Source organism: Colletes latitarsis, chromosome 6 (genome assembly GCF_051014445.1).
Source record: "Colletes latitarsis isolate SP2378_abdomen chromosome 6, iyColLati1, whole genome shotgun sequence".
NCBI classification, from domain to species: Eukaryota; Metazoa; Arthropoda; class Insecta; order Hymenoptera; family Colletidae; genus Colletes; species Colletes latitarsis.
In genome coordinates, this window is record NC_135139.1 from 20,349,846 (window position 1) to 20,375,017 (window position 25,172).

Sequence of the window (25,172 nt, forward strand, 5' to 3'; positions counted from 1 at the left end):
TATCAGACCGACACGTTCTACAAAAAGTCTCGAGGATAAATGAAATTACAATAAATAAAATATTACGGTTTTAACTGGTTTTTACCCAAACAGCAACATGGGATTAAGTGTAGTTTCAAAGCTTCGTTGGTAATTATTAAATTTCGATTCAGATATATTATACATATCAAGTACACGTATAATCTAATTTGGAATAAACATAGTAATAACTAAGATAGTAACATGGAAATATAACAGGTTCAATACTTGAATGGAACTTTACATTCTGTCGTTACGCATATTACAGAAGTCGTAGACTTCAAGTCTACATAGGTAACATTCATACATTCCATTTAATTTGCTATCTGGGTGTCTATTCTGAGGTATGTGGTTTACTAAAAATGTAAAAATGTAAGACTTAATACAGTTACAAAGAGGTAGACATTCATATGCGAGTTAAATAAAAGTAATCCGTTTTGAAAGTATTTGAAAGAACCAAAAGGCCAATAATAATGCAAACTGTCTCCGATCGATCGATTAAAAGAACCAGGCGATTTGAAAATTTGGGAACACGTTAATACATTTTGCATCTATATCGAAGATATCGAAAATTTGACCGTGGACACAAATCTTTACTCACACGATAAGTACATGCATGCTTTCGAAAATATATACGTATATATATTCTTTCGTGGTAGTAATACTCGCAGCTACTCCAACTGGTTTGATTCAACACTCGATTCTTAACCTAATGTGGCATCGAGTTTTTCTTTTTTACATACATCAACAAATTGTTTACATCTATATTTAATCTTATTACGAAGTCAGTGGAAAAGTGAAAGTAGTAAAATAGCATTTTTTCCAGGTACTTCTTTGATAGAGGATATAAACAGTAGGAGTTGCAAAGGGTGGTACTACCAGCCTACCAGTACGAGCAAAGATTTCTGTTCTTGTTACCACACTTGAGCCTCGAATCTAGCACGTGTAATTACCGATGGCTTAGATACCACAGGCGTCGAAAAGACAACCTTCACAGCACTGAAAAGTTTCTGACTATTGACTAAACAATAATAATCTATTAGTGAAAAATTACTACATTCGATCGCTATCTTAACATTCAGTAAATATTTATCTATTTAACAACTGCGATAAGACAATATTGATCTTATATACTTAGTAATAATTGCTAGATAATGTAGGACCACATAAACCTTGCTCCAATGATTCTTTTATTTCTTAAACAGAATCTTTATTATGATACAATATACAGTAATAAAATATCGCATTTTGTGGTTATTTTTTTTTCCGCCACCTATTTGAAAAATAATAAAGAGAAATACATGAATAAGATTCTAAAATTAGTGAAGACATTAAGTAGCTAATGATTTTTTCTCAGTAAGCAACAGAAATATATTTATTTTATTAAACTATACACAAAATATTATAATTACATATTTAACATGATTCATACTTTACAACATAATTGGAATGTGTTAACTAGTATTTACAATATAGTAGCCCTGCTGTGTGCAAGTGTGACAAAATGCAGATTTTTTATAGGAAGTTCTAAGGATGCCCAGGTGGCCGTGCGACATATATGTATATATAAGTATATCACATGAAATTTTACTGTCGTTCAAGTATGCCCATTGAATCCCTTGCAGAAGCACGAGTGACTGGAGAGTCGGCAATTTTTTTTTTTCGTTCGTTACTATTAGGATATTTTTTTTGTTCAAAATGAGAGCAAGGCTTCAGTGGTATGCTTAAAAATAATCGCTTCTAGTATTAGAAAAATAGCTTTACTTATTTAGACAAAAGTTGCCTGCCCTTTGACCAATATTTTGTTAACCACCCTTTGTACTGTTTTCAAGGCATCTTGCTTACTGTTTCCCTGCGCTTGTACCCACCAACAGGGGTAGTAATTCTCCATGGATACATCTCTAAAACTTCAACATCAAATATAGAAAATATATGTCATTATGTTTATATATTTAGATACACGTTATAATACATATATTATGTATATATGTAAAGTATGTACGTCTATACTTGATTTGTTTGCATAGGTATTTTTTGAACCAGGGCCCCTTAACTTGGTCCAATACCTAAGCAGCGTTAGCTCTTAGTAGGTACTTGAGGTCCACTTTGACAGTAAGGGGCTCTATCATGATTTTTGAGATATAGCAACAGACTAACTCATGGCAAAGATGCCAAACGAATTTATCGTTTCATTTTCTCTTAGCATGAAGCATTTCCATAAGAAGAGTTTGAGTTGGTGCTCCGCCGCTACAATGCTTCTGATAAAGGTGATCTTCTCCCCTGTTCGCTACCGCATGGATTTCTGGTAATACTGCTAGCAGCTTGTTGAATTTATCCTGTTCATAAAAAATTTTTAATATTTCCATCAATGTAAAAATAAAATATTTTTTTATTATAATGCGAAATAAAATATACCGTTACAGATGGATAACATGTCAACGTGTAATCCAAAAGGGCTTGTAAGACTTGCTCGTGACCTTCTTGTACATGTTTCTTGTTAACTAGTCCACGAACATCTACATATTCAAAATACAAATTAATTTTATGAGAATCTTTCTTCTCCACATTTATAAACATAGCATACCGTATCTAACAAAAATTTAAGCAATAAAATTTACCATGATTGAGCAGCATCAGGAATTTCATGCATATGTAGTCCGAAAGGTCAAATTTGAGTTCCTGAAGTTTAGACGACAATTCATTGAAAATTTCTGCCAGGGAAGGAACTCCAAGTAGGCCGAGACAAAGGAGATCAAACTTTTGGCCATTATGAAGCGTAGTCTCATCGGGTAGATTATTATGTAACCTTTGATGAAGATGGTCGAGCACCAACATATCCGACCAAGAGTGCTGTAGCAACTTCATTTGGTCGTCAACCTGTTAAACAATGTAATATATCGTAAGATACATATGCAGTATATTGCCTGGCTTTACAACAGCTTTAAAATCGTCTACACAATTTACTTCGATAGAGTTATATCCTTCGATTTTCGAATACTTTCCGATTTAGAATTTAAATAATCAGCAAAATAAATCCCAGCGACGTTTAATGAAAAATATATTCAATTTTGATAAAAATCGGTATAATGAGTTCCACGATACGTAACTCGAGAAGTGGTAAAAACATCGTGTCGATATATTCCATATTGTTCGAAAAATATGAAAACCTACGGTTCGAAACTATTATAGATCTTTTTGTGCATTTACAGAAAAAAAAATAATAGCTGAAACCGAAGAATCGATTAAATAGACGGTTTATAATTAACATGGGCCTGCTTTAGGGCAACCGCCATAACCCAGAAACGTATCTTGTTATGACCTAGATATGAGGCGATGCTTGAAATCATTCAGTGATTGTGCAATGCTGTTGGTTACCTCACATCCCCGCTCGTACCACCAACAGGCCAGCGACGAGTTATTTATCGGTAAGAACTAACTTCTCTTGAAAAGATTCCCAGCAACGATTAACAATCGTTAAATTTTTATAGCTCGGTAATATTTTTTTTATCTTTCCGTTACCGATCGTTCGAACGTGCCAGAAAAAAAAATCAGATCACCGATCGAATCCACCGAAAAACGTACGTGGGTCAAAATGAAAAACAAAAATTCATCGCGTGGGGGGGGATCGGTGGATTTACTAAAACGGTAGCAAACGCTCTTGCGACTACCTACGCTCGATGACGTCTAATAAACACGGATTCATACGACGCGCGCCACGCTACGTAATATATTTATCAATGTTGACGCTCACCTTGAGATCTTTGAAGAATACAGAATTCCTTGCCCAATCCACCTGCGAGAACAGATTTTGATCAAGCACTTTGCACATTAATTCGAACAAGTCCACTTCACACTGATTGTACGTTTGGTTTTGCAACAGTCCAAAAAGGGACGCCTGCCACTCGCGGTCGTCGACCGATTGCACGAAGTCTCTTATCATCGGACTAGTTTTCAAGGCGGCGGTAGAGGGCGCGGAACCAGCGGCTCCCTGAGGTTGCGTGGACTGTTCGCCGAAGTTGAAGGCCTTAGGACTGGGGGTGGTGGAATTGGCAGCCCACAGCTTGCTATCCAGGCCAGGGTTGAGGTTGTGCAGGTGATTACCACCAGAAATGTTTGGCTGGTAGGACGGTGCGATCAGTTGATGCTGACCAGCTCCGCTGCCAGCCTGTGTCGTGACCAGACCAGCGGCCACGGCTGCGGGGGATGGACTCGAATCTGGAGAAGACGTTAGACTCGAGACCTGAGGTATTTGGATCTCCTGTTTAATATGCAGGAAAGGCGTTACGGCGGAGGGATAGTTCGATGGATCACCGAGGCTGCCGCGTATCGTTTGCAGTGCCAGCTGCCGTTGTCTCATCATTTGCAGTTTCCGCGCTCGGTCTCTCTTGTACATGGGTCCGAATTTGTTCCTACCGCCTCTCATCCGGTCCGCTCGCACGGCTATAACATAGAAACACACATGCAAAGATTCAAATAACATAGTATTCGCAGGAGATAACGGCGAGACGGTTACCTAACCTAACCCGTCGATCGTACGTTACGAAAATTATGGAGGGAAAAGGAATCGTTGTGATTGGACGGCTCAATGAATAGAATTCTTTCCCTGGATATTTTCGGTTTGTTTTTAATTCCTCCTCAACCCGTAGTCTCCACCAGTATCACGATCGAAGCGACTGGATTAACATACCGACAGTCCAAGAAACGTGTACCGACAGAACCGGGGGGTCATAGTTTCATGATCGAACAAAGCAGCCGCCAGCGGGTTAACCTTGAAGAGGCAGTATTCGAAGTTCGCCATCGACGTAGACGGAAGTCGCGGCTAATGGTATATAGTAGGACAAAAGCCCGACGCAACCTGTAACCCGTCCCGTTTCTGTCCCAATTTCGCGTCTTTCGATCGGCAATCGAACGAGCCCGTTTGTCCCGTGTAATCGAATAGCTGTAAAACATGGATCTCTACCTACGAAAGCTGCAGGTGTTATTTGGCACGTTCAACGCGTCGCCATTGAAAGCGAATGTAGCGACTGCCAACGCCGATTATTTATTACCCGCGATTAAGTGCCTGGGAACAACCTGTTAACATGCTCCGCATATTCGTTGTCTGACTAATATAAATACTGATTTTAAAAAGCACAGTTTCGTTGCATCGTTCGTATATAAATCGGTTCGTAATAGTTTTACGCGAGCAGTCGGGGAACGCCATGGCGGGCTTGCACAACGAGTTAACGGAGCTGCCGCGGTGAAAAATATTTAAAAATAAATTGGGATCGTCGAAACGGAAAGTTGAATATTTATGGCCGTGTCTAAGTATTACTGCATCTCCGCGATAAGGTTCACATTGTAAACAAAGGGTCCCCAGATGTGTGGTCCCGCGGCCGGAAGTGGCCTAGCAGAGGAACTCGATATGGATCCCCCTCGTTTCTGCGAGAGGGATTAAAATGCACGGCAGGCGCGTATTAAGGATCCAGACCCTCGAGCAGCGAACATTTTACGAATTTTAACCAACACTGAGATCGAAAAATCTCCAAGAAATCGGGGCATTGCCTTGACATATTGACTGTCCGTTGATCCCCTCTTTTCCAAACGACAAAATAAAATATCGGATTTTGAAACGACGATCGCAACTGCACGGAGAAGAAAAAAATGATCTGGAATATATTACAAATTTCGAAATTCTTTTACCGTTTCGAACATTTATTACATCTTGAACGCGTAACAGGATTATCTTCCCTCCGAGGAGCGTTCTTTTGTACTCTTTCCTTATGAGCCGGGGATGGTAACCCTAGATCCCCAGGGTCACGGAGTAATCGAGGGTGGATTTCGAGCTGTTTACAATTTATAGGGCGGACACGCGGCTAAAACGGCGGCGTTGCCTATTTTCGTACGAAGTGTTTGCTATCCGTCGTCACATGAAACACCGGCGAACGAGCGAGCGAGCGAGCGAGCAAGCGAGCAAGCGAGCTAACGAGCAAGCGCGGTGCGCGCTCGTTGAAAGTGAAAGGAGGTTGAATCGCTTGCCCGTCCACTTCTGCCTGCGCCGCCCCGCCGAGGGAAGGAGGGCCACCCCTCTGTCCCCCGACACCTCCTTCGATACCACGACCACCCCCTGCCCGCCTCCTAACCCTACTTATTCCCTTCCCTCGACCCTACTCCCCCGAACGCCTCGCCCCGCCGATCCACATTGCCGCCTCCGCCGCCCTGTGTGTTGTCTGCTTACGCCTCCTCTCTTTTTCTCTTGCTCTCCGCGGAATCCCTTTGATTTGCCCTTTTCATCTCCGTTTCTCTCCATTTTCTCTCGCTCTTTGCGTTTTCGCCTTTCCTTTCGTCGCTTCTACCGCGTCCTTTTCGATTCTTTGGCATCTTGTCGTCGCTGTTTCCCTTCCTGGCTCTCCTTGTGTATTCCACGTAACCGTGGCCACGACGCATCATCGTAACATCACCTTACCATCGCAAGTACCAATCCCACCATCGTTCCTCTCCGTCGTCTCCCCCGTTCTTCGTTCCTGTTTCATTCGCGATTGTTACGACCTAACAGTCCAACCGCGTCCAGCAGACACGTTGTCGCCAAAATGGTGGCGCCGCGAGCCCAGACCAGAGCCCCCGGAGACTTCTTGTTTCAATTATTTGAACATTTCAACGGTTAAAATATTCGTTGTATAAAACTCGTATACTATCTGAATATATGAATATTCGACTGTTACTCGAATGCGAGTTGAGTGCTTAACCCATGCAATATCAACCCTTTTTAGAGACCATAATAAGATTTAGGTTAGATAGGATTAGGTTAGGATAATTACTTTATCCAATGTACACATTCTATTTTAACGAAGTGTTTTCGATGATTTGTGGGGACGAATAATAATATGCAAATACTTGGGCATTAAAATTATAATTGGAAGAAGATACTCGAATAGTAATGTTTGAATAGCGATACAGTAGAACCTCGATTATTGTAAGAAAATAGTACTTGTAATTTCTGCAGTGATCGAGGTTCGTGCAACAATCAAGGTAACCAATCTAATAAGAAGGAGTTCCACTTACACAGATTATTTCCACTATCTATAATCACTTCTACCAGCTATTTACCCCTTCCAACTTTACTCGTTGCTAAGTGACCATTCCTTCTACTTGTAAATGCATTGCCGATGAACGATGCGCTCATACAATAATCGAGATTCGACTGGATTTGAATAGTAATATAGCAAGCTACTCAAATAATACTAGCCCTAGCCCATGCTCAAAACACGACAACTCTTTTAATCTCTTATCCATCCGTGAATAAAATTTACCTAACATTGTCGCACAGCTACCAATCGCTCGAGCTGACGAAACGTGAATAGCGGTGGGGGGTGATTCTGTTGCAAGTATCCCTAACGCAGATTGATGCAACAAGCGAGGCAATACTGTACTCCCGTGCGTTCCGACTCGACGCGACGATTCGAGTCGCGTTCATCTGCTCCTTCGGTTTCTGTACCGAGCGGCAGCCTCGGTGCGTATTGTACGACCTGAAATTCATGGCTGCGCGCGCTTAATGCTCGCGTAAACTTGACACTCGTCGATGCATACGTTTCTCGAACTCCGCCGCGCTCTTAGTATCTAACATCTGCCGTCGGTTCTGACGAACATTATGCAAACCGTCATACATCATCCGAGGATCGCGCGCGGACTTATCGGACACGGTGAGCGTTCGCACTCTCGTTTCTCTCTTTCCGCAACACACACCGCCCAGCGACTCGACAAGAATTCAAACAATAGTCGAGCGAGCCAATAACGAAAGTTGCTAAACTTGACTTTCAGGTTGTTCCTTTCGGCCACTTGTTCGCGAGATCGGTAGTTGTTAATGCCACGCAATAGGCGACTTATCGAACACGTGCACAGTCACGGCGCGATAATTTTTTAAACCTTTGCTTTCTCCGTCGTATTCCGTCCGAGATTTTTATCGCGTTCCGTTCTCTTCTAAAAAAAAAAAAAAACGGCATGGGCGCTCTGCTTGGTCTCCTTTCTTTTTTACGCAGCCGGGGTATCCATGTCCTCCGTGACCCTGCGTGTCTCGCGTCGTAACACGGATCCGAGGGAGCCGAACCGTCTAAGAAATTGTCCGACCAGCGGTGGATCACGGCTAAACTTGACTCTCCGCTCTGCACTCCAAGGATTTCTTTTCTCTCTCCGTATTCTCGTCCTACGATGTTCCCGAGTGTCGTGATCTTTCTCCGTGGTTTTAGCGAGCGTCGTAGGTGTTCGAAATCGCGATGAGAATACTTCGAGGTTATGTCCAATCGATGATTATTCGGTGAATAGATAAATACTATCAAATACCGATCTCTGCTTTTTAAAATCATACAAAAAAAAAAAAAAAAAAACACCTTGTATTCGATTTTATTTAGCCGGAGGGCGTAGATGGCTACGTTCTTGAACTGATTGTTCAGGATTTGCTGGTGAATGTTTTTCTACTACATTTGTCGAATATTTATTAGTAGGGTAGAATCTCGTTCGTTGCATTCAAGCAACAAGTAGGTTAGGATGCGGCGCAGGGCTTTTAAAAGCATAAGGGGGGCTCCGTGACGACGCGGATGCTGCCATCTTTAAGAATGAACCACTTGCGCCGCCTGAATGGGGACTGAAGTACTACTCACTTCATGCCGCGAAAGAGGAAAGTCACCATCTCCGATACCAATCAAGATGCCTGCTTGAAGAAGGAGAGTCTTGATTGGCGCCAGAGTTGGGGACTTTTCCCTCTCACGTCACGAAGTAAACAATACTTCAGTCGTTATTCAGACGGCATACGTGATACGTTCTAAAAAATGGTAGCCACCGAATCGTCACAAAGATTACAACCACTTCCCATTAGATTTGTTACCTTCGTTATTGCAAAATACCTTTACTGCAGACATTTTCAGCTCAGATGTACCGCAGCAAGTGAGATTCTACTGGATCTAAATTTACTCACGGATCCTACGGTGACACAAACGTATCTAAAATCACGTCCCGGTAGCATTAGGGTTAAAATCGGGTTATTCGCGGATACGCTTGGCCTACTTTTGCTCGCAACCGTGGCGGATGTTCTTCGAAATACCAAGCGTAGAGGGATGAAATTTAAAAAGCACGTTTTTCCCTGGACACGCGTACTTTCCTTTTTATCGATGAATCAGCCAATTCTGAGCACGTGTTAAACACGTTTTTCCGCGTTTTCGTCGAACAGCTGAAGCGTGAACGTGCGTCGAGATCCGACGGTCTCTCTATTCGCGGCGACGAGCCGCTGTGCTCCGCGTGGGTGGCAACGTTTTACGTGGGCAGAGGACATTAGCGTATCGATATACGGCATGATTTGATCGGGCGATCGTCAAATATACATGCCAAACTTCGACGTTAATGGTATTTACGAGTCGAATTCCGGGGCACCCAGTGGGTCGGGAACTCGCAGACTAGAGGAAAATTGTTCTTACGTCTCCACGAAGAAACAACCGGAAGTTTTAACGGTGACCGCGGAATTGCACACTTTTGCGCTGGGTTTCGAAGAACCTCTTCATTTCGTTCTTGCGCGAACTGAATTATCGATAAATTTCACCGACAGGCACAATGGGAGCTTTTGTGATGTAAAGCGACAACGCACGCCCTCTGGCGTGTGGCACACCGTTTGCGTTCTTCCCTTTCCTCCCGCCAAAAATCCCGACCGATCTGCGCGAGTCGAGAACTCCCTAGATCGAAAGACAACGACGATACAAACTTTCTGATCTCGTCGTTAACCCGTTAATATCGCACGAAAAAGTGAAAAATATGCCTTGTTAAACATTTTCGTCGCTGAAGAGAACCGTGGTGCAATGATCCAAGTTATTATTTTCTAAGTTAATTGTAAAAGTTAGGTTAATGATGTTTTTCGATTTACGAGAAAGGATTCGTTACTGTTCTCTGGTTGCGCAGGGATTTAGGAAGTTAAACGACGAGGTGGTTACCAAAGCGACACGTAAACGCGTTAAATGCATCATGAGACGGTTTTTCGTCTGTCGTCGACAATTAGTAAAACCGAGCGCACGATGGCTCTCGGTAGCTTTGCCTACCATTATGCAATCGCTGAACGCACGCCTACCGGAAAAGTTTCATTTTTGCGGAATTAATGGTCGTCGAGGGGTCATCTTTTCTTCGAGTCGTGCACTTTCGGGGAAACGTAACAGCGAAAACGACGAACGTTTATCCGAACAAACTGATGTTGCAACACGCGTTTTGCAAAGTGTATTTTTATTTCGAAACGGACTGAAGTTTGACGCATGAAAAACGAAGTTGCCACGAAATATACAGATTCGGTTCGTCGTTTCGATTTAGTTCCTTTTTCGATTAAAATATTATTAACTACTGCCAGATAGTTATACGCATATACGTGGTTTATCAGATAGCAGAATGCAAAATAACCCTATGGTCGTAACGAGCCTGTTATGGACTGTTTATCGATTGCATGGATTACGTGGTTTTGAGGTTAGGTTCTATAACAGCACATCAGACGCATCTCGCCTTTTATACTTTCTCCAATTTCTTTATCTTTTTTACTGTATGATCACAATCAACAATAAAGACACAAAATAAATAGAAATAAACATAGTTTTTACTTTCGTCGACTTCTGATAAATAACGACGCATTTCCATGACAGAAAACGAGCTAAGCTATTTAACGCCCTAACCTTCCTACACGGAACAATTGCAAGTAATAAAGGTATCGAAGTCAGAGCGGTTTGTATCGCAAGAGGTTAATAAAAAGACACGCACTCGTAATTGAAATCGATATTACCATCGACGTCCGAGCGTTTTTTCTATTTACTATATGGGAACGGGTGACACGCGTGCACGGGAATGATCCACGTGCAATGGGACGCGTGTAGAGCCATTGAAAGAATGCAACCCACGTCCGGTTCGCAAGGTCCGAGGCGACGATAAGTACGCAAGAGCGCCGAACCCGTGAGCGCGTATGTCGAAAAGAAAGGGAAACCCACTTGGCAAATCTGGTCCACGGGTCCAGTGACGTCAGGCCCTCCCCATAGAAATTAATGTGCGAACACGTGACCACCATCGCCCACGGTTGGACCAATCGCATGAGAGAAGTTCCCCCCCGTGACGCCAGCCGACGCGCCCGACCGTTAGTGAAGTCATCCGCGCATTGCGAAAGAACACAAAAAAAGGACGAATTCGTCGACCAGAAAACCCTTGCTGAATTTCTAGCCGAACAAAGAACGAGATCGTTTCGACTAGTAGAAAGCCACTAAAAATTCGCGAACGATGAATCGCTGGTCGCCAAATATGCACGCGCGACGAAGCGTCCTGCTTTACCAAACGATGATATCGAATCGAAGTCCAAAAGTACTAGTTTAGGTTAGGTCTGCATAACGAGGAACGAGGTTGTTCGCTCGAAAACTAATAGGAGCCCGAAATGTTGCGATCCAAAGATTCGTGTTACCGGCGCGTATTTCAGCCGAGCTTTCCAAGAACTTGAATAATACGCGTCCACTCGCGACAATTGGTGACGTTAGGGGCCGCGTTCGCGAACACGATCGCGTGCCTACAGCGGTACACGTACCCGGGGTACACGAATTCGGGCGCGAGCGAGGAGGGAGAGCGAGAGACCAAGCCGAGAAAGAAATAAAAGCTTCGGCGAAAAGAAGACGGTGAGGCTCCACTCAACGAGGGATTACACAATCCCCGCCTTAACCTAACCTTTCTCCCCCACCTTTCGTTCCCTAGCGCGCGCTCGCGCGCACGCGAATAACGAAGGTAGGAGTCTAGCGAGCAGGCAAGGCAGGTAAGCAAACGGGCAGGCAGAGAGCAGCCAGGTAGGCAGAGAGCAGGCAGTCGGCCAGGTATAGCACCTTCTTGCAACATAATACAATAATTATGAAATTCGTGAGTTTCTAAACAGAGGCGCGAGCCACGATTTCCGTTGTCCCGCCTGATTTTCCAGGCCCCCTCCCCCGAAATAGGATGCTCCCGGCCACTAATGGTAATCCTTTTAGCCGGTGATTCTACGGTCCAAAATAAAACGAAAATAAACAATTATTAAATTACGTCTGACGCTTTATTTACTTTACGATCCCGTATACACGATCCATTTACTTCCATGTAAAACTATTTACTTTAAATACCGAATAAACTTTACAATGTTATGCGTAACAAACGTTCAACATGCAATTATAAGAGCAATTAGTACGATAAACATGGCGACATGTCGTTTTCTTATCGTTTTTCGTAAAATGATAAGAAATTTTAAGCTGATGGAAGAACGAACAGACTTACTAGCGAAAGGGGAATCAAGATACTAAAGGAAATGCTATAGACACAATAAAATATAAGATTTTTAAATTGTAGCCTGTGTGCACCTAACCTAACTTTTCATTTGTATATTACAGGTACAATTTTTACAGTATTTACAGTGCGTAATACGTTTTCATTTATAGAAACATACAACACAAAAGTATCGTTGAACTTTAGGGGGGCCAACAACTGGGTCTCGTAACCTGACAGTGTTTGGTCAGCTGATGGTAATTGAGGCGTCAATAATTCGGTTAAATGCATACGAGCGACAGTAATAGCTTCGAAAACATTCTTCTCATATTATTGAGTTTATAAATAAAAATAGGATTCCGAGAATCGATTGATATTTTACTTGCGTGAATATGTCGGCCTCGGTCTTGCGTTATAACTCAGAGGTATTTTCATTTGTAAATCAATGCGAAAGAATTGAACCAAGGAACAGAAATACACCTTGGGCAATGAATATTTATGACCATCATTGAAACCATAATTATAAAACGATTAGTAATAGTTGGAAACTGTATTTGTGTAAAGTTTATTTATTAATAATAATAAAGTATAGATTACCTAACTACCCTAATTCCTTGTGCTATACACGGGAGTTTATTCAAAACAATATGTGGATTATTTGTCAGTTCTTGTTAGTTTCATTTTAACTATCCTGAAAACTTACTTTTTCCATAAATTCATCCCCTAAAGTAACTACCATTAACAGTCAAACCCGTTGTACAGTCTCAGGCTATAAAACGATTAGTAATAGTTGGAAACTCTATTTGTGTAAAGTTTATTTATTAATAATAATAAAGTATAGATTACCTAACTACCCTAATTCCTTGTTCTATACACGGGAGTTTATTCAAAACAATACGTGGATTATTTGTCAGTTCTTGTTCGAATAAAAAGCATTCGACTCTGTTAGTTTCATTTTAACTATCCTGAAAACTTACTTTTTCCATAAATTCATCCCCTAAAGTAACTACCATTAACAGTAAAACCCTTTGTACAGTCTCAGGCTATATTTTAAGCGAACCAACCGAAAGAGCTGACCGATTTTGATTGCCGTACGGGACCGGTGACCCGCTCTCACTTTTACGACTACGACAACCATGTGTCCAGGAATCGACTGATCGAACGGTGCAGAATTTCCCTCGACCGTTAAACAAACGTGAACGGATCCACGTGGCTGGCAGATGCAAAAGATGCGCTCCGGTATTTTTACAATCGTAAATGGTACACTCTCGTTATTAGTTTTAATGGCCTGTCTGCCTTCGACGTATTATATTGGCGTTCGTGGAATTGTGTGCTTTTCACTCGGAACTCTCGATGGCTCTGTCAATTTTCGTTCCACGGTATTACTTTAGCGACTGTCTTGCGCGCTCGATCAATCGTTCATTGACGAAAAAAAGAAAGAAAGTAATTTAGGGGAGATTTATTTAATTTAAACGCGAGTTTAACAACGATTACATCGACGTTTTCGTAAACGTTATCTGTGATTCGCGAATCGTACCAACGGAAGGTTGCTTAAATCGTACCAGTACGATCGTAAACCATCATCGTTTCTCTTAATAAAGAAGACTGGTTTTGCTTCCTCTGCAATGAAGCACGTATAGAGAACACGATCCAGTTCATAAAATGTGCATTATGCGTTCATGAAAGTTGCAGCGGGGCTCGGTGAAAAACCATTAAATTTGTTATTGTTCCAACTATGTTTCGTACGATGGATTTTAATAATTATAAACACGCGACAGGCATTTTATCCCGTTTCTTCGTTTGCCCCGGGAACACTGAAATAATTAACGACCGGAATGGGTGATATATTTCTGGTCTGTAGAGCGAATACCAGCTACTAAAATTGTACTGTTTACACTGCGTTATAAAAACGCTTGTATCGAACTGATTTGTCCTTGATAAAAGGTTCAACATCTAATAATAGGTACCTCAGAGATTAACCCTTTGACTCTCTAACCCAGAACCGTTCACGTTGGACAATATAAATATATCTGACTCGGATAAGACTAGGATTTTACATTTGCAATTATTACTGTTACCTGTTGTACACTCGATGCCAACGGATCTTCGTTCCAATCTTTAAACTACGATTCTCACCATTAATTTGCACGCGTATCGTTACCAAACGGATAATACGAAATAAATTATCTCGATTTTGGGCAACCGTTGACGCCGTAAAACGGGTCGAGAAATTGGAACAACCGTCAGCAGTTAATTCCAATTCCAAAGAGTTACACCGAATCAGCACTTTTATTAAGTAATATCGTTAAGTAACGTTTAAGTAGCACGACGAGTGGCAAATATTTTCGCGGGGGGTGTCATAACTTGCTCAGAATTTACGAGAATTTTTCGATTCTAATTTCACTTGTCGCGTCGACCGGTGAGAATACATTTCGTCTAATAGAAATTGTCAAGCCCGTCGAAAGGCTTTCACCTGTATTATGTGGACGCGAAACGATCGACGGAACGTCCTACCTCAAATTTCTAGATTCCGCTTGCGCAATTTTTACCGGTTCCCCTTAGCATCGCGACTGCCTTCGCGTAACAAATTTTCGTCTTTGTTCAGTCATAATAAAAAAAAGAGAAAAAACTCGCTAGACTTGGATAGAAGTACTGTTTGCACAGTGTATGACACTAATAACGAAAAGGAAAGGTTGTGAGTTGGTAAGAGTGGACGAGATCCTCGCGTTGAATTTCGATATTATAAAAATTTGCGCCGACTAGGCGTGAGCATCGAAGATGCAGATTTCTTTTTAACATTCCATCGACAACTATGTGTCATTAAATGCTATTTGATTGACAGTCGTGGTTTCCTTAGTGTGCTCGAGGAAATTGTGCTAATCGAGGCAAAAAGGGAATAAAAATAAAAAAGAAAGAAACAGTGAGACTAATGGGCTTAATTGCTTCGTGTAGCGATTCAATACTGCGAGATATCGGCGCATGCTTTCGATATTGTACCAACGATTCGTCGAACGAAAGCGTTTCCGATCGACTGTTTTTTCTCGATCTATCGGAACGCTATCGATCGGTCATAGAAGCGTAGTCGTTTCGCGATAAATTGGAAACTTATAGTCTTTAGCAATTTTTAGACGTATCAGAAAAGAAATTTTTGGATTTCAGGTGCTTGAAAAATGGCGAACTATGCGATCTACAATCTCGGTTGTTTTGATGTTCGTGGAGAAATTAAGTCGAGCCTTGAACAACGAAAAAATGTTATTGTTCTGTTAGAAGAAGCGGTTAAGAACGCGAAAACATTATGATCCAGGTATTACACGTTGCATAAGTTCATTCCAAGCTTTTCGCGCCACTGTTTTCTGCAAACGGTTTCTCTTTAACAGATCACTTAAATATCTTCTCTGCTTTGAATAATACGAAGAACATGAAGTAACATGGGCAACATTTCTGTACATTAAAGTATTAGAAATGTAATTCTTAGATTGCTATGTTATGTATACATTTCATTATTATCAGTAACAATAAACAATAAACGATGCTTCGACACTACTTTAGAAGCTGAATACATATCTCGAAAGCTATTAGTTTTGGGATAAATGTACCTTAATACCTTTTGCAATCCTCCATTTTTGTTTTGGCGGGGATACATAAATCGAAGACCTTATAATTCATAATTACGTATAAGGACTTTCGTATTATTGAAAATTATTTCGTATAAATTATAATTTAATATAACGATCGGTAAGCACACGTATGGAGGAAATCAATTTCACGTTGATTTATGGCGAAATCGAGGAGCAATGTTGTAAATTTGAAATACCGACGTTCTGTTATGTTAAGACTCTAAAATACAAACACGGTATTCTGCGTTCACTTTTTTTTTCGCTCGGTAATATTGCTTGACACGTTTCTCGGTTTCTACCATTACTCAATGCAAACACGGAGAATCCTCGATCGTTTTCGAGACGTTCGGATCTTCTGTACGCGCGCCTCCAGTAAAAATTCATCCCAACCGAATATAACTTTAACAAGAAAATTACACAACGATACAAACTATTCTGTCGATCGAATTTCGACTGAGATTGAACGATCGAACAATGTGCACGTTTCGTCGACAACTTTCGATTAAATAAACAGAACGAAGTAGTCGTCGTAGTGTTTGGTCCTTTGAAAATTTTTTAGATCCAAAACGTTAGCGTGAATCATTTTTTTCAATTATAGACAGCGTTCGTGGATATACAGGGTGTTCGGCCACCCATGGGAAAAATTTTAATGGGAGATTCTAGAGACCAAAATAAGACGAAAATCAAGAATATCAATTTCTTAATTGAGGCTTCGTTAAAAAGTTATTAACGTTTAAAGTTCCGCCCGTACTGAATTTTTTTCTCGAAAATGCGCAAGATTTCGGGGGTGTGTCTAATCATCAAAAATGATTGTAATTGATCCCTGCAACCGAAAATAATTTTTTTAGAACGATTTGAAATTTTTTTTTTCCGTCGAAAAATTTCACACCTTCTCGAATTTTTTTTTAGAAAGTGGGTAGGATTTCGAGGGTATGTCTATTCACCAAAAATGATTGCAACTGACCCCCGCAACCGAAAATAATTTTTTCAGAATTAATTAAAAATTTTTTTTTTCGTCGAAAAATTTAGGCACCTGGCGATTTTTCTTAAAAATTGGTTTTTCATTTTTAGTAATTTTGTTTGACGCCCTACAGAAAAGTTGTCTAATACTTTTTTGTAGGTACCCATGAGTTCCACTTCAGAAAAAAGTTTCATTGAAATATATTCACAATTGTAGGAGTTATGGCTGTTTGAAAATTGGACCATTTTTATAGGGTTTTTCTCATTTTGCGGGGTCAAGGACCAACGTTTCGAATATTTTTGCGATTTGTACATATTCTCCGTTAAAATACGCGTAGTTCGCTTTTTTAAACATTAAAATCGTCCAATCCGTTCAGAAGTTATGACGTTTTAAAGATTCGCATGAAAGTTCGGGCAGATATTTCTGGCCAGAAATTATATTTTCGGTAAGAAATTTTTTTCTCGAAACTGAGTAGGATTTCGGGGGTATGTCTGTTGACCAAAAATGCTTGCAATTGATCCCTGCAACTAAAAATAATTTTTCCAAGACGATTCGAAAATCTTTTTTTTCACCCAAAACTTTCAACACTTACTCGAATTTTTTTCTCGAAAGTGGGTAGGATTTCGGAAGTATGTCTATTCACCAAAAATGATTGCAATTGACCCCCGCAACTGAAAATAATTTTTCTAGAACGATTTGAAATTTTTGAATTTAATTGTTAATAACTTTTTAACGAAGCCCCCATCAACAAATTGGTATTCTTGATTTTCGTCTTATTTTAGCCTCTAGAATCCCCCATTCAAATTTTTCCCAGGGGTGACCGAACACCCTGTATGCGATTTGTGAATTTTTTTTTAACACTTTGACTGCCACGTCACCCATATATGGGTGACAGGATTTCCAACTATGATACTAGAAAAATGAATTCTCAAGTTAAGATGTTGAGGGAAATAAATTTGAATAGAATTTGTAAATTTTAACAAAGTTACAAAAATTAATAGCGAAACAAATTTTAGGCTACGTAGCTTACAATGGTCTAAAATCAAAACTTTACTTTTGCAGAATATTATACGGTTTTGATCTGGCAGTGAACGTGTTAACGCGCTAACACGCTATAAATAAGAATTATAAACATAATAAATTGGGTGTGCGATCTGTAATTCAAAAAGAAAAAAATCCTCGCGCCGCCATTTGGGTATTTCGAAAGTGAAACAGTTCGTCGTACGGACGAAAGTGGATAAGGACACTGACTGAACAGGCAGTCAAAATATTCGCAGCTGCGAAACCGAAGACCGATAGCGTCAATATTTGATCGCGTTCGCGCGCATATGGCGCGTACGGACGAAAAAATGAAATTAAAAATCCAACGGCGGCACGGTTCTACTGTCGAATGGTATTTACAAGCCCAAAGGTGGTTTGCCTTCCTTTCGGCGTATAAAAAGCTTCGTTCAACCGTTCGAGCGAAGCATTAAGTATCAAAGTCAATTTATAATACAAAGCCTGGCAGCTTGCAACGCAAACGTTTCGTTCGGTCGTTGGGCGAATCGTTTTCATTGCAGTGTAAATTTCGAGAATTCACTCGGGACGCGTTTATAACTTTCGAGCAACGACACGGCCCCGTTGTCGCCGGGATTTTACAATCTCGTATAATAAACGTGGATGCACCGTCGCGCGAGTTCAGGGCTTCCAGAAGAAGATGGCTTTCAATCGGCTCTAAAGCAGGTACGAGGTAACGTTCATTACGTTGAATGAGCCTTGCTCTCGTATTCACGGACCGCTGCAAACAGCAGGTCTGTTGCAGAACTGTGACAGGTGTTGTCGCGCGATTACCACAAGTGCATTTAACCGTTGTTTTTGTCTTTGAACGTGCCGTACTCCTCTTCGAACGAGTCCGCGAAGCAACGAATCACGCGACATCGATCGATCAACGAAAAATTCTCCCAATGACATACTACACGTCTACGAATGAAAACGGAACGAGATTTATAACATAGGTAACGTACGACTGATGAGAATGTGTTTTAAAATTATCTTATGGACGGACAAAAGTATGGGTGTTCGGACAACCCTGGGAAATATTTTAATGAGGGATTCTAGAGGCCAAAATAAGACGAAAATCAAAAATACCAATTTGTTGATGAAGGTTTCGTTAAAAAGTTATTAACAATTAAATTCAAAAATTTCAAATCGTTCTGGAAAAATTATTTTCGGTTGCGGCGGTTAATTACAATCATTTTTGGTGAATACACATACCCCCGAAATCCTACCCACTTTCTAGAAAAAAATTCGAGGTGTGAAATTTTTCGACGGAAAAAGAAAATTTCAAATCGTTTTGAAAAAATTATTTTCGGTTGCGGGGGTCAATTACAATAATTTTTGGTCATTACACATACCCTCGAAATCCTACGCACTTTCGAGAAAAAAATTCCTTATCGAAAATCTAATTAGGTGCCTAAATTTTTCGACGGGGAAAAAAAAAATTTTCAAATCGTTCTCGAAAAATTATTTTCGGTTGTGGTGGTTAATTGCAATCATTTTCGGTGAATAGACAAACCCCCGAAATCTTGCGCATTTTCGAGAAAAAAATTCACCTAATTAAATAAACAATCTATTGTAGCGTGTACAGGTTATAGTTTTCCTAAACGAATATCTCCCTATTGTTATATTTATCGATTCCTTTGGTCATTGTACGTAAAAGAGTGTCAGGGTAATGTTGTCGAAAAATGAACAGTTTACGAGATATTTTGTAAAAATATCTTTATTAAAGCAGACGTTTGTGCGCTTCGTTCTAACGCTATGTAAACATTTCTTTCACTGGCGGGACATTAAATGTTGGTTTTTATAACGGAAGTAGATATGTATGTACTCGCAAATCAGTCAATGATAATTTTTCGTAATATGAGCAATACACTGATACGTCTAATAGTTGTGCGGATGAATATTTGTTTCTCTCTAAGTGAACAAGCCCCGCGGACCACAGGTTAAGAACCACTGGTTTAAAGAATTTTTAAGATGGCGCTTCGACGGTTAAAAATCGTGCAAATAGTTCGAACGGATCGGGAATAAATCGGTTATTTGTCAAGAAAAAATTCAGGTATCCGCGTACAGAAATCGGTGGAACTTTCATACGCTGACGGGTGTTTTTACATTTCTGAATAACGCGCGAGTAAGAAACTGCTTCCTTTCGTAAACACTCGCAAGCACTCTGGAAACTTTCCGCGTTAAGCAATCCCCGTTGCCGCAGTAGGAACGCCGTGGAAAACGGCGTGTGCAAAGGCGGCAATTGCAACAGAGCCAGTTTCGAGATTCGCTTAATCGCTGGGCCTTGAGGGCCTAGACCCAGTTACTTGAATTGCATTAGACGCCTCGTCCTCCTAGTAATGAGCCAAAAGTGCCGTGTTTTGGAGGGACACTCCGACGCTCGCGGTTTCGCCAACGCCGTGGCTCCGCGCGACTTTCCCGTAAAATCTGCATAATTCGCGTATGGAAAGCGAATCAAAAATCGAACGATAAAAACCGTGAGGCCGACGCGATGTATTTCGAAAACTGGCAGCGACTGTATCGCGAATTTCTTGATTGCGCATGTAAGAACGGTTTGCCTAATCGGTTTCTCGTTCGACGTGGTCGCGATTCACGTCGCGAGGCGATATTAAAATCGACGACGCGATGCATTCGTACGAATAACATAGAAACAAAGGGGGAGAAAGAGGAAAGCATACCTGTACGTGGAATCAGGAACATTAAATCGACAAAAGAATTCGCAAAGGAAGACGGTGTATCGGTTGATCGCACTCGCGGTGTGTAATAAGGTTAAGTTCGTAGGAGCGCGATGCGAAAACGCCCGAACGGGAACGGGTTTGGCCGAAGTTCACCGATGGTGTCCGTAAGTTGCCGAACCGTCGACTGCCGTGCACGCGTTCGCGCGTAAACGACTTTTGACGTATCGCGAGGTACGTGTACGCGAAAAAGATATTGAATAAGAGATAACGCAAAGGTTGATAATAATGTGGTAACGTTAACGCACTGGTGATATTACGAGAGCTATTCCGAGCACCCATAAACGCCCGGTGAAAGTAAATAATCGCACTACAATAGAATTTGACTCGGTCGGGGGCAATAATCAACGGTTAGCAGTAGCGATTATTTGCATACTGGCGATATTTCGTCAGCGCGGAGCCATTATGAACCTGTTGCCGATCATAAAATATAAAAATCTACAGACGACGTACACGCTCTACTAAAATTTTATGCTCGCGTTCGAATTCGACCGACGGGATGCTTTCGGCACTGGATCTGGTTACACGTGCAAAACTGTGCTGAGAAACGCAGGTCCCAGTATTATATTGCATAATTGTACATCGAAGTCTGCTCGAAGCGCAGACGTGTGCGCTTTCGTTCTTTCACCTTCTGCATAAAAATCGCGACGACACCCGCATGCATCGCTTTCACATCCAGAAAATGAGCACCCATATCGTCGCCCGAATAAAATTTGCTTGCGCAACGGTACGAAGTTCTGTGTATCGTTATTTACCTTCCACGTCACTCTGCAGCCCGGTCTGTCTCAGAATTTTTCGAAACTTTCGGGAGTCAGCGTACAGTAATTCCCCGCTCAGTGATCGGAAATGACGATCGCCGGTTTTCTTGAATCGAGGGTCGGTGCAGAATTAAGGGGATCGGAAGATAGCTGATGTTTGAGAAACACTAGGATACAATGTAGAAAATAAGCGAGATAGAACAACAATTAGCAAGTATTTGCAACTTTAAAGCGATACAATGTGAAATAAAACTTTTTAGTTTACATTAATGGCTGTCACATCGATTACTTCGCGCGGCATCGCTTTGATGTCCAACCAGCAGCTTTTTAATTCCACGGCTGTCACTCGCTCGATTCGAAGAAACGTAAACAGTGGTGGGGATGATTCAGTGTTTTAAATCGTATTCCAATAAAAAGGAATTCTAAACATTGAGGCCTGTAATGTCATTTCAAGGGAAGGCCGGGCATGTACCGACGCGTGGTTGATGCTTTTAGTCGATCCTGAACGCATACTCATATAATTTAAGATTGTCTCGGTTTTTCGTGTGTCAGAGCACTTGGACAAGCACTTTTCGTGGCATAGTAAAAGAAAAGATGTCATACCGAATAGTTGAAAGAAAAAGGAACGACCAAATATGACCCAGTTTTTTCGACCAAACAGAGGAAGCCTCCTTTAAGCGAGGAATTACTGTACTCGGAAAGATGGAAAGAGAATACGCACGGCAACGCGTTTCGACCCGGTCCCGGACACGAATCGCGTACAGGTGCGCGTCTCAAAGCACGTAAAAGCAAGAAGAGATAGCTGCTAATAATGTCACAATCAACAAAAAAAACTCACCCTCAAGCTTCATGCCGACTTCGAGGCACTTCTGAAAACGGCAGAAGGGACACCGCTTCCGTTGCGTTTTGTCGATATGACAGGACCTCTCGGCGACGCACGTGTAGACCTTCTTGTTTTGGACGGTGCGCTTGAAAAAGCCCTTGCAGGATTCGCAGGTGAGTAGCCCGTAGTGGTATCCGGAGACCTTGTCGCCGCAGACAGGACACAGCTCCTCGATGATGATGTCCTTGGTGTCGGGAAAATCGGACGGGCACGGTATCGAGCCGGTCACGACACCAACCCCGACCTGGCCCAATCCAGGATGACAAAGGGTACCAGATGGTAAAGAGTAGGTGGTAGTTGGAATCGCGACATTGCCGCTTACCGTAGCGGATCCGCTGCCGCCGCCCCCGGTGCCGCTACCGTTACCGCCGCCGCCAGCAGCGGCGTTTCCTGCGGTGGGCCCACTGCCGCCAGCGGCACCAGCACCACCGCCTCCCGCGCCACCTCCACCCGCACCACCGCCTCCAGCGCCGGCGGTACCGCCGTTGTAACCGCTGCCGCCGGTCTCGAGGGCCGTCGACGTGCCGCAACCGCCTCCAGCGCCGTTAGCCGCGCCGTTGGTGCCGCCATTGGTTCCATTGCCGCCTCCGGCCCCTGTTGGCGAGAACAGACACGTGTACACTTTCTTGGTGCTGCAAGATCCGATCTCAAGTGCCGAAGATGCGCCGCAACCACCGTTTCCACTGTTGTGACCGTTTCCGCCGCCGCCGCCGCCTCCTCCTCCTCCTCCGCCTCCTCCACCACCGCCGCCGCCGCCGCCGCCTCCCCCGCCACCCCCGCCTCCCGTCGGGGAAAACAAACACGTGTATACTTTTTTACTGCTGCACGGCGAACTGTTGCGTTTAAAAAAACCTTTACATGACTCGCACGTGAGCAGACCGTACTGATAGCCGGACATTTTGTCGCCGCACATCGGGCACCGTTCCTCCAGGGCGGTGGAGTCGAAGAAGGCGGCGTCGAAACTCGAAATACCGCCCTGCGAGTGCGCCTGACTGTGAACCGACAACTGTTGCTGCTGTTGCGGCTGCTGTTGTTGCGACTGAGATTGGTGACACATGGTCGCGGGTGGGCTCTGAGCGCAATTGCCGTAAGGCGAGGAACCGTAATGCGGTTGCTGTTGTTGCGCCTGTTGCTGTTGCTGGCCGGCACCGGCCGCACCTTGGGGACTACCCTGTGGGCTTAGATGGAACGGCGACATATTCAGGGATATCAGGCCCGAATGCTGCTCCATCTCCAATAACATATCACCCTTGCGCAAGCACTGCACGGAGGAACGTGCTCGTGGCGTATCGGTTCATATATGAAATGGCTAAGAATTCTCGTTCCTTTGGCCACCGTGGTAACGATATATTGGCGCATACGACAACAGGCGGCGGTTATAGATTCCCTTTTGTTTAGTAAGCGTAACGGTGCACGCGTCGTGCAAGGTCGTGGTACTTGCGTGCTAAAGTACCACCGGCTGCGTACAACGTTGTCGCAGACAACGACGATACGACGACGACGACAACGACGACGACGATTTAGACGAAAGCATAAGCGCGTAAGAAAACACACTCAGTACCTTGGCACGTATAAATATATATATATATGTATGTATATATATGTGTATGTATCGATCACCAAATCACGGTTTCCTACGGCACAGGTTTACGGATCAAAACCATCACGCACCACTCCGCTTCGAACCGTACGGATACGTCCGAATCATCGTAGAATGGGAAGAATCGTGTTTGCGTAAAAAATGGCTGTCACTGTCGGATACCTTATCGGCGCGTCTTCGTACGCCCGCGAAAGAACAAACCACCAATGTCCCTCGTTACAATCTTTCAGTCGTCGCGGGCACTGATAATCCAGCGTTATATCGTGACACGAAACAACGATGAGCACACGCGAGATTAAACTGGCCGTCCACGCCACGAGGACCGCCGCGAATCGATCACGGGACAGAGAAAACAATCGGATCGTTGTTTCTTGCGACGCGAGGATCGCCGGTAACGTTACGTGGTGGTCACACATGCGCGTACACGAAACAAAGTTTAACCACGGCGTTGTCACAAAAATACGTAACGCCGCGAAGCGCGAGGTAAATAGGGCGAGTAAAGGTAGCGCGCACACACTGCAATCCAAGTAATGCACCGTTGAAAAAGAGGGCGCATAAAGTCCGGCTGAAGCGAGACAGAGAGACAGAGGGACGGAGAGTGTGACAGAGTGAGAGAGTGAAAGAGTGAGAGAGAGTGATAAAGAGAGGGAGGAGAGTGAAAGAGGGACAGAAAAAGCGAATCCACCAGGTCCCCCTGAACGTGCGACTTGACAGCTCGGCTATCTGCGTACGACTAGTTGTCTTCTCGCCTCGTTGCTTTCCCGAAGGGCCCGCCCCCTCCCCTCTGCTGCCCTACCGACGACACATGGAGTTAGGTAGAGTCGGGAGACCGTCTCGCGAGACACGGCACACGTCTCGTATATCGCGAACAGCAACAACGACGGATACGCGAAACACGGGACTCTCTTCGGAGACGTCTTCTTTCTTCGTATCACACGCGCTACCGTTGCCCCGATGCTCGCCGATAAACGAAAAAAGTAAAACCACACGTTGTCGTCGCGGGGACACCACGCTTCGAAAGCGGCGGCACTGCTTGCACGGTCGAAAACGAACGCGGCGCGGTTCGACCGGTAGAGAGATACGCGCTTCACCGTGACACCGTCGGGAGTAAAATAAAATTGGCAGAACCGGGAGAACGGCGAGAGGCGCGCACCGTCAGACTCCCTTGGCGTTTCGGTGGGTATAGAGGAGAGGAGAGAACGAGCGCGCGTGTCCCTTTACCGACGGGCACGGGTCGAGTGTGAGAGCGCGAGTGCGAGAGAGAAAAAGAAAGAAAGAGAGAGAAGCACGGCGTATAA

At 43.0% G+C, this 25,172-nt stretch overlaps 2 protein-coding genes across 3 annotated transcripts in view; both read right to left on the reverse strand.

Moving 5' to 3' along the window:
• Nucleotides 1-743: 743 nt before the first annotated feature.
• Nucleotides 744-23,517, reverse strand: Ftz-f1 (ftz transcription factor 1). Its single transcript, XM_076766495.1, has 5 exons — nt 22,230-23,517; nt 3,770-4,458; nt 2,637-2,895; nt 2,434-2,534; nt 744-2,354 (listed from the first exon to the last, which is right to left on the reverse strand). The coding sequence occupies exons 1-5, from the start codon at nt 23,515-23,517 to the stop codon at nt 2,208-2,210; spliced, it is 2,484 nt and encodes an 827-aa protein (XP_076622610.1). The 3' UTR covers nt 744-2,207.
• LOC143342532 (uncharacterized) overlaps nt 22,765-25,172 on the reverse strand; it is a 65,921-nt gene continuing 63,513 nt past the window's right edge. The window contains exon 3 of one of the 2 annotated variants that reach the window (XM_076766512.1): nt 22,765-22,868. Coding sequence is in view for 1 of the 2 variants with exons in the window: in XM_076766511.1 (XP_076622626.1) it covers nt 24,326-24,390 (65 nt within the window). In the remaining variant the exon portion in view is untranslated. Of the gene's footprint in view, nt 22,869-24,275; nt 24,391-25,172 lie in introns of those variants that run through there. The other variant, XM_076766511.1, reaches the window with a different exon arrangement.

What these genes read in the sequence shown, in the direction of transcription:
- Ftz-f1 (XM_076766495.1), bottom strand. Translation starts at nt 23,517, where the DNA reads ATGTTATTGGAGATGGAGCAGCATTCGGGCCTGATATCCCTGAATATG. An exon ending in TATTCTTCAAAGATCTCAAG is followed by an intron (nt 2,896 to 3,769) that starts GTGAGCGTCAAC and finishes ATTGTTTAACAG; the next exon opens with GTTGACGACCAAATGAAGTT. An exon ending in CATGTTATCCATCTGTAACG is followed by an intron (nt 2,355 to 2,433) that starts GTATATTTTATT and finishes TTTTATGAACAG; the next exon opens with GATAAATTCAACAAGCTGCT.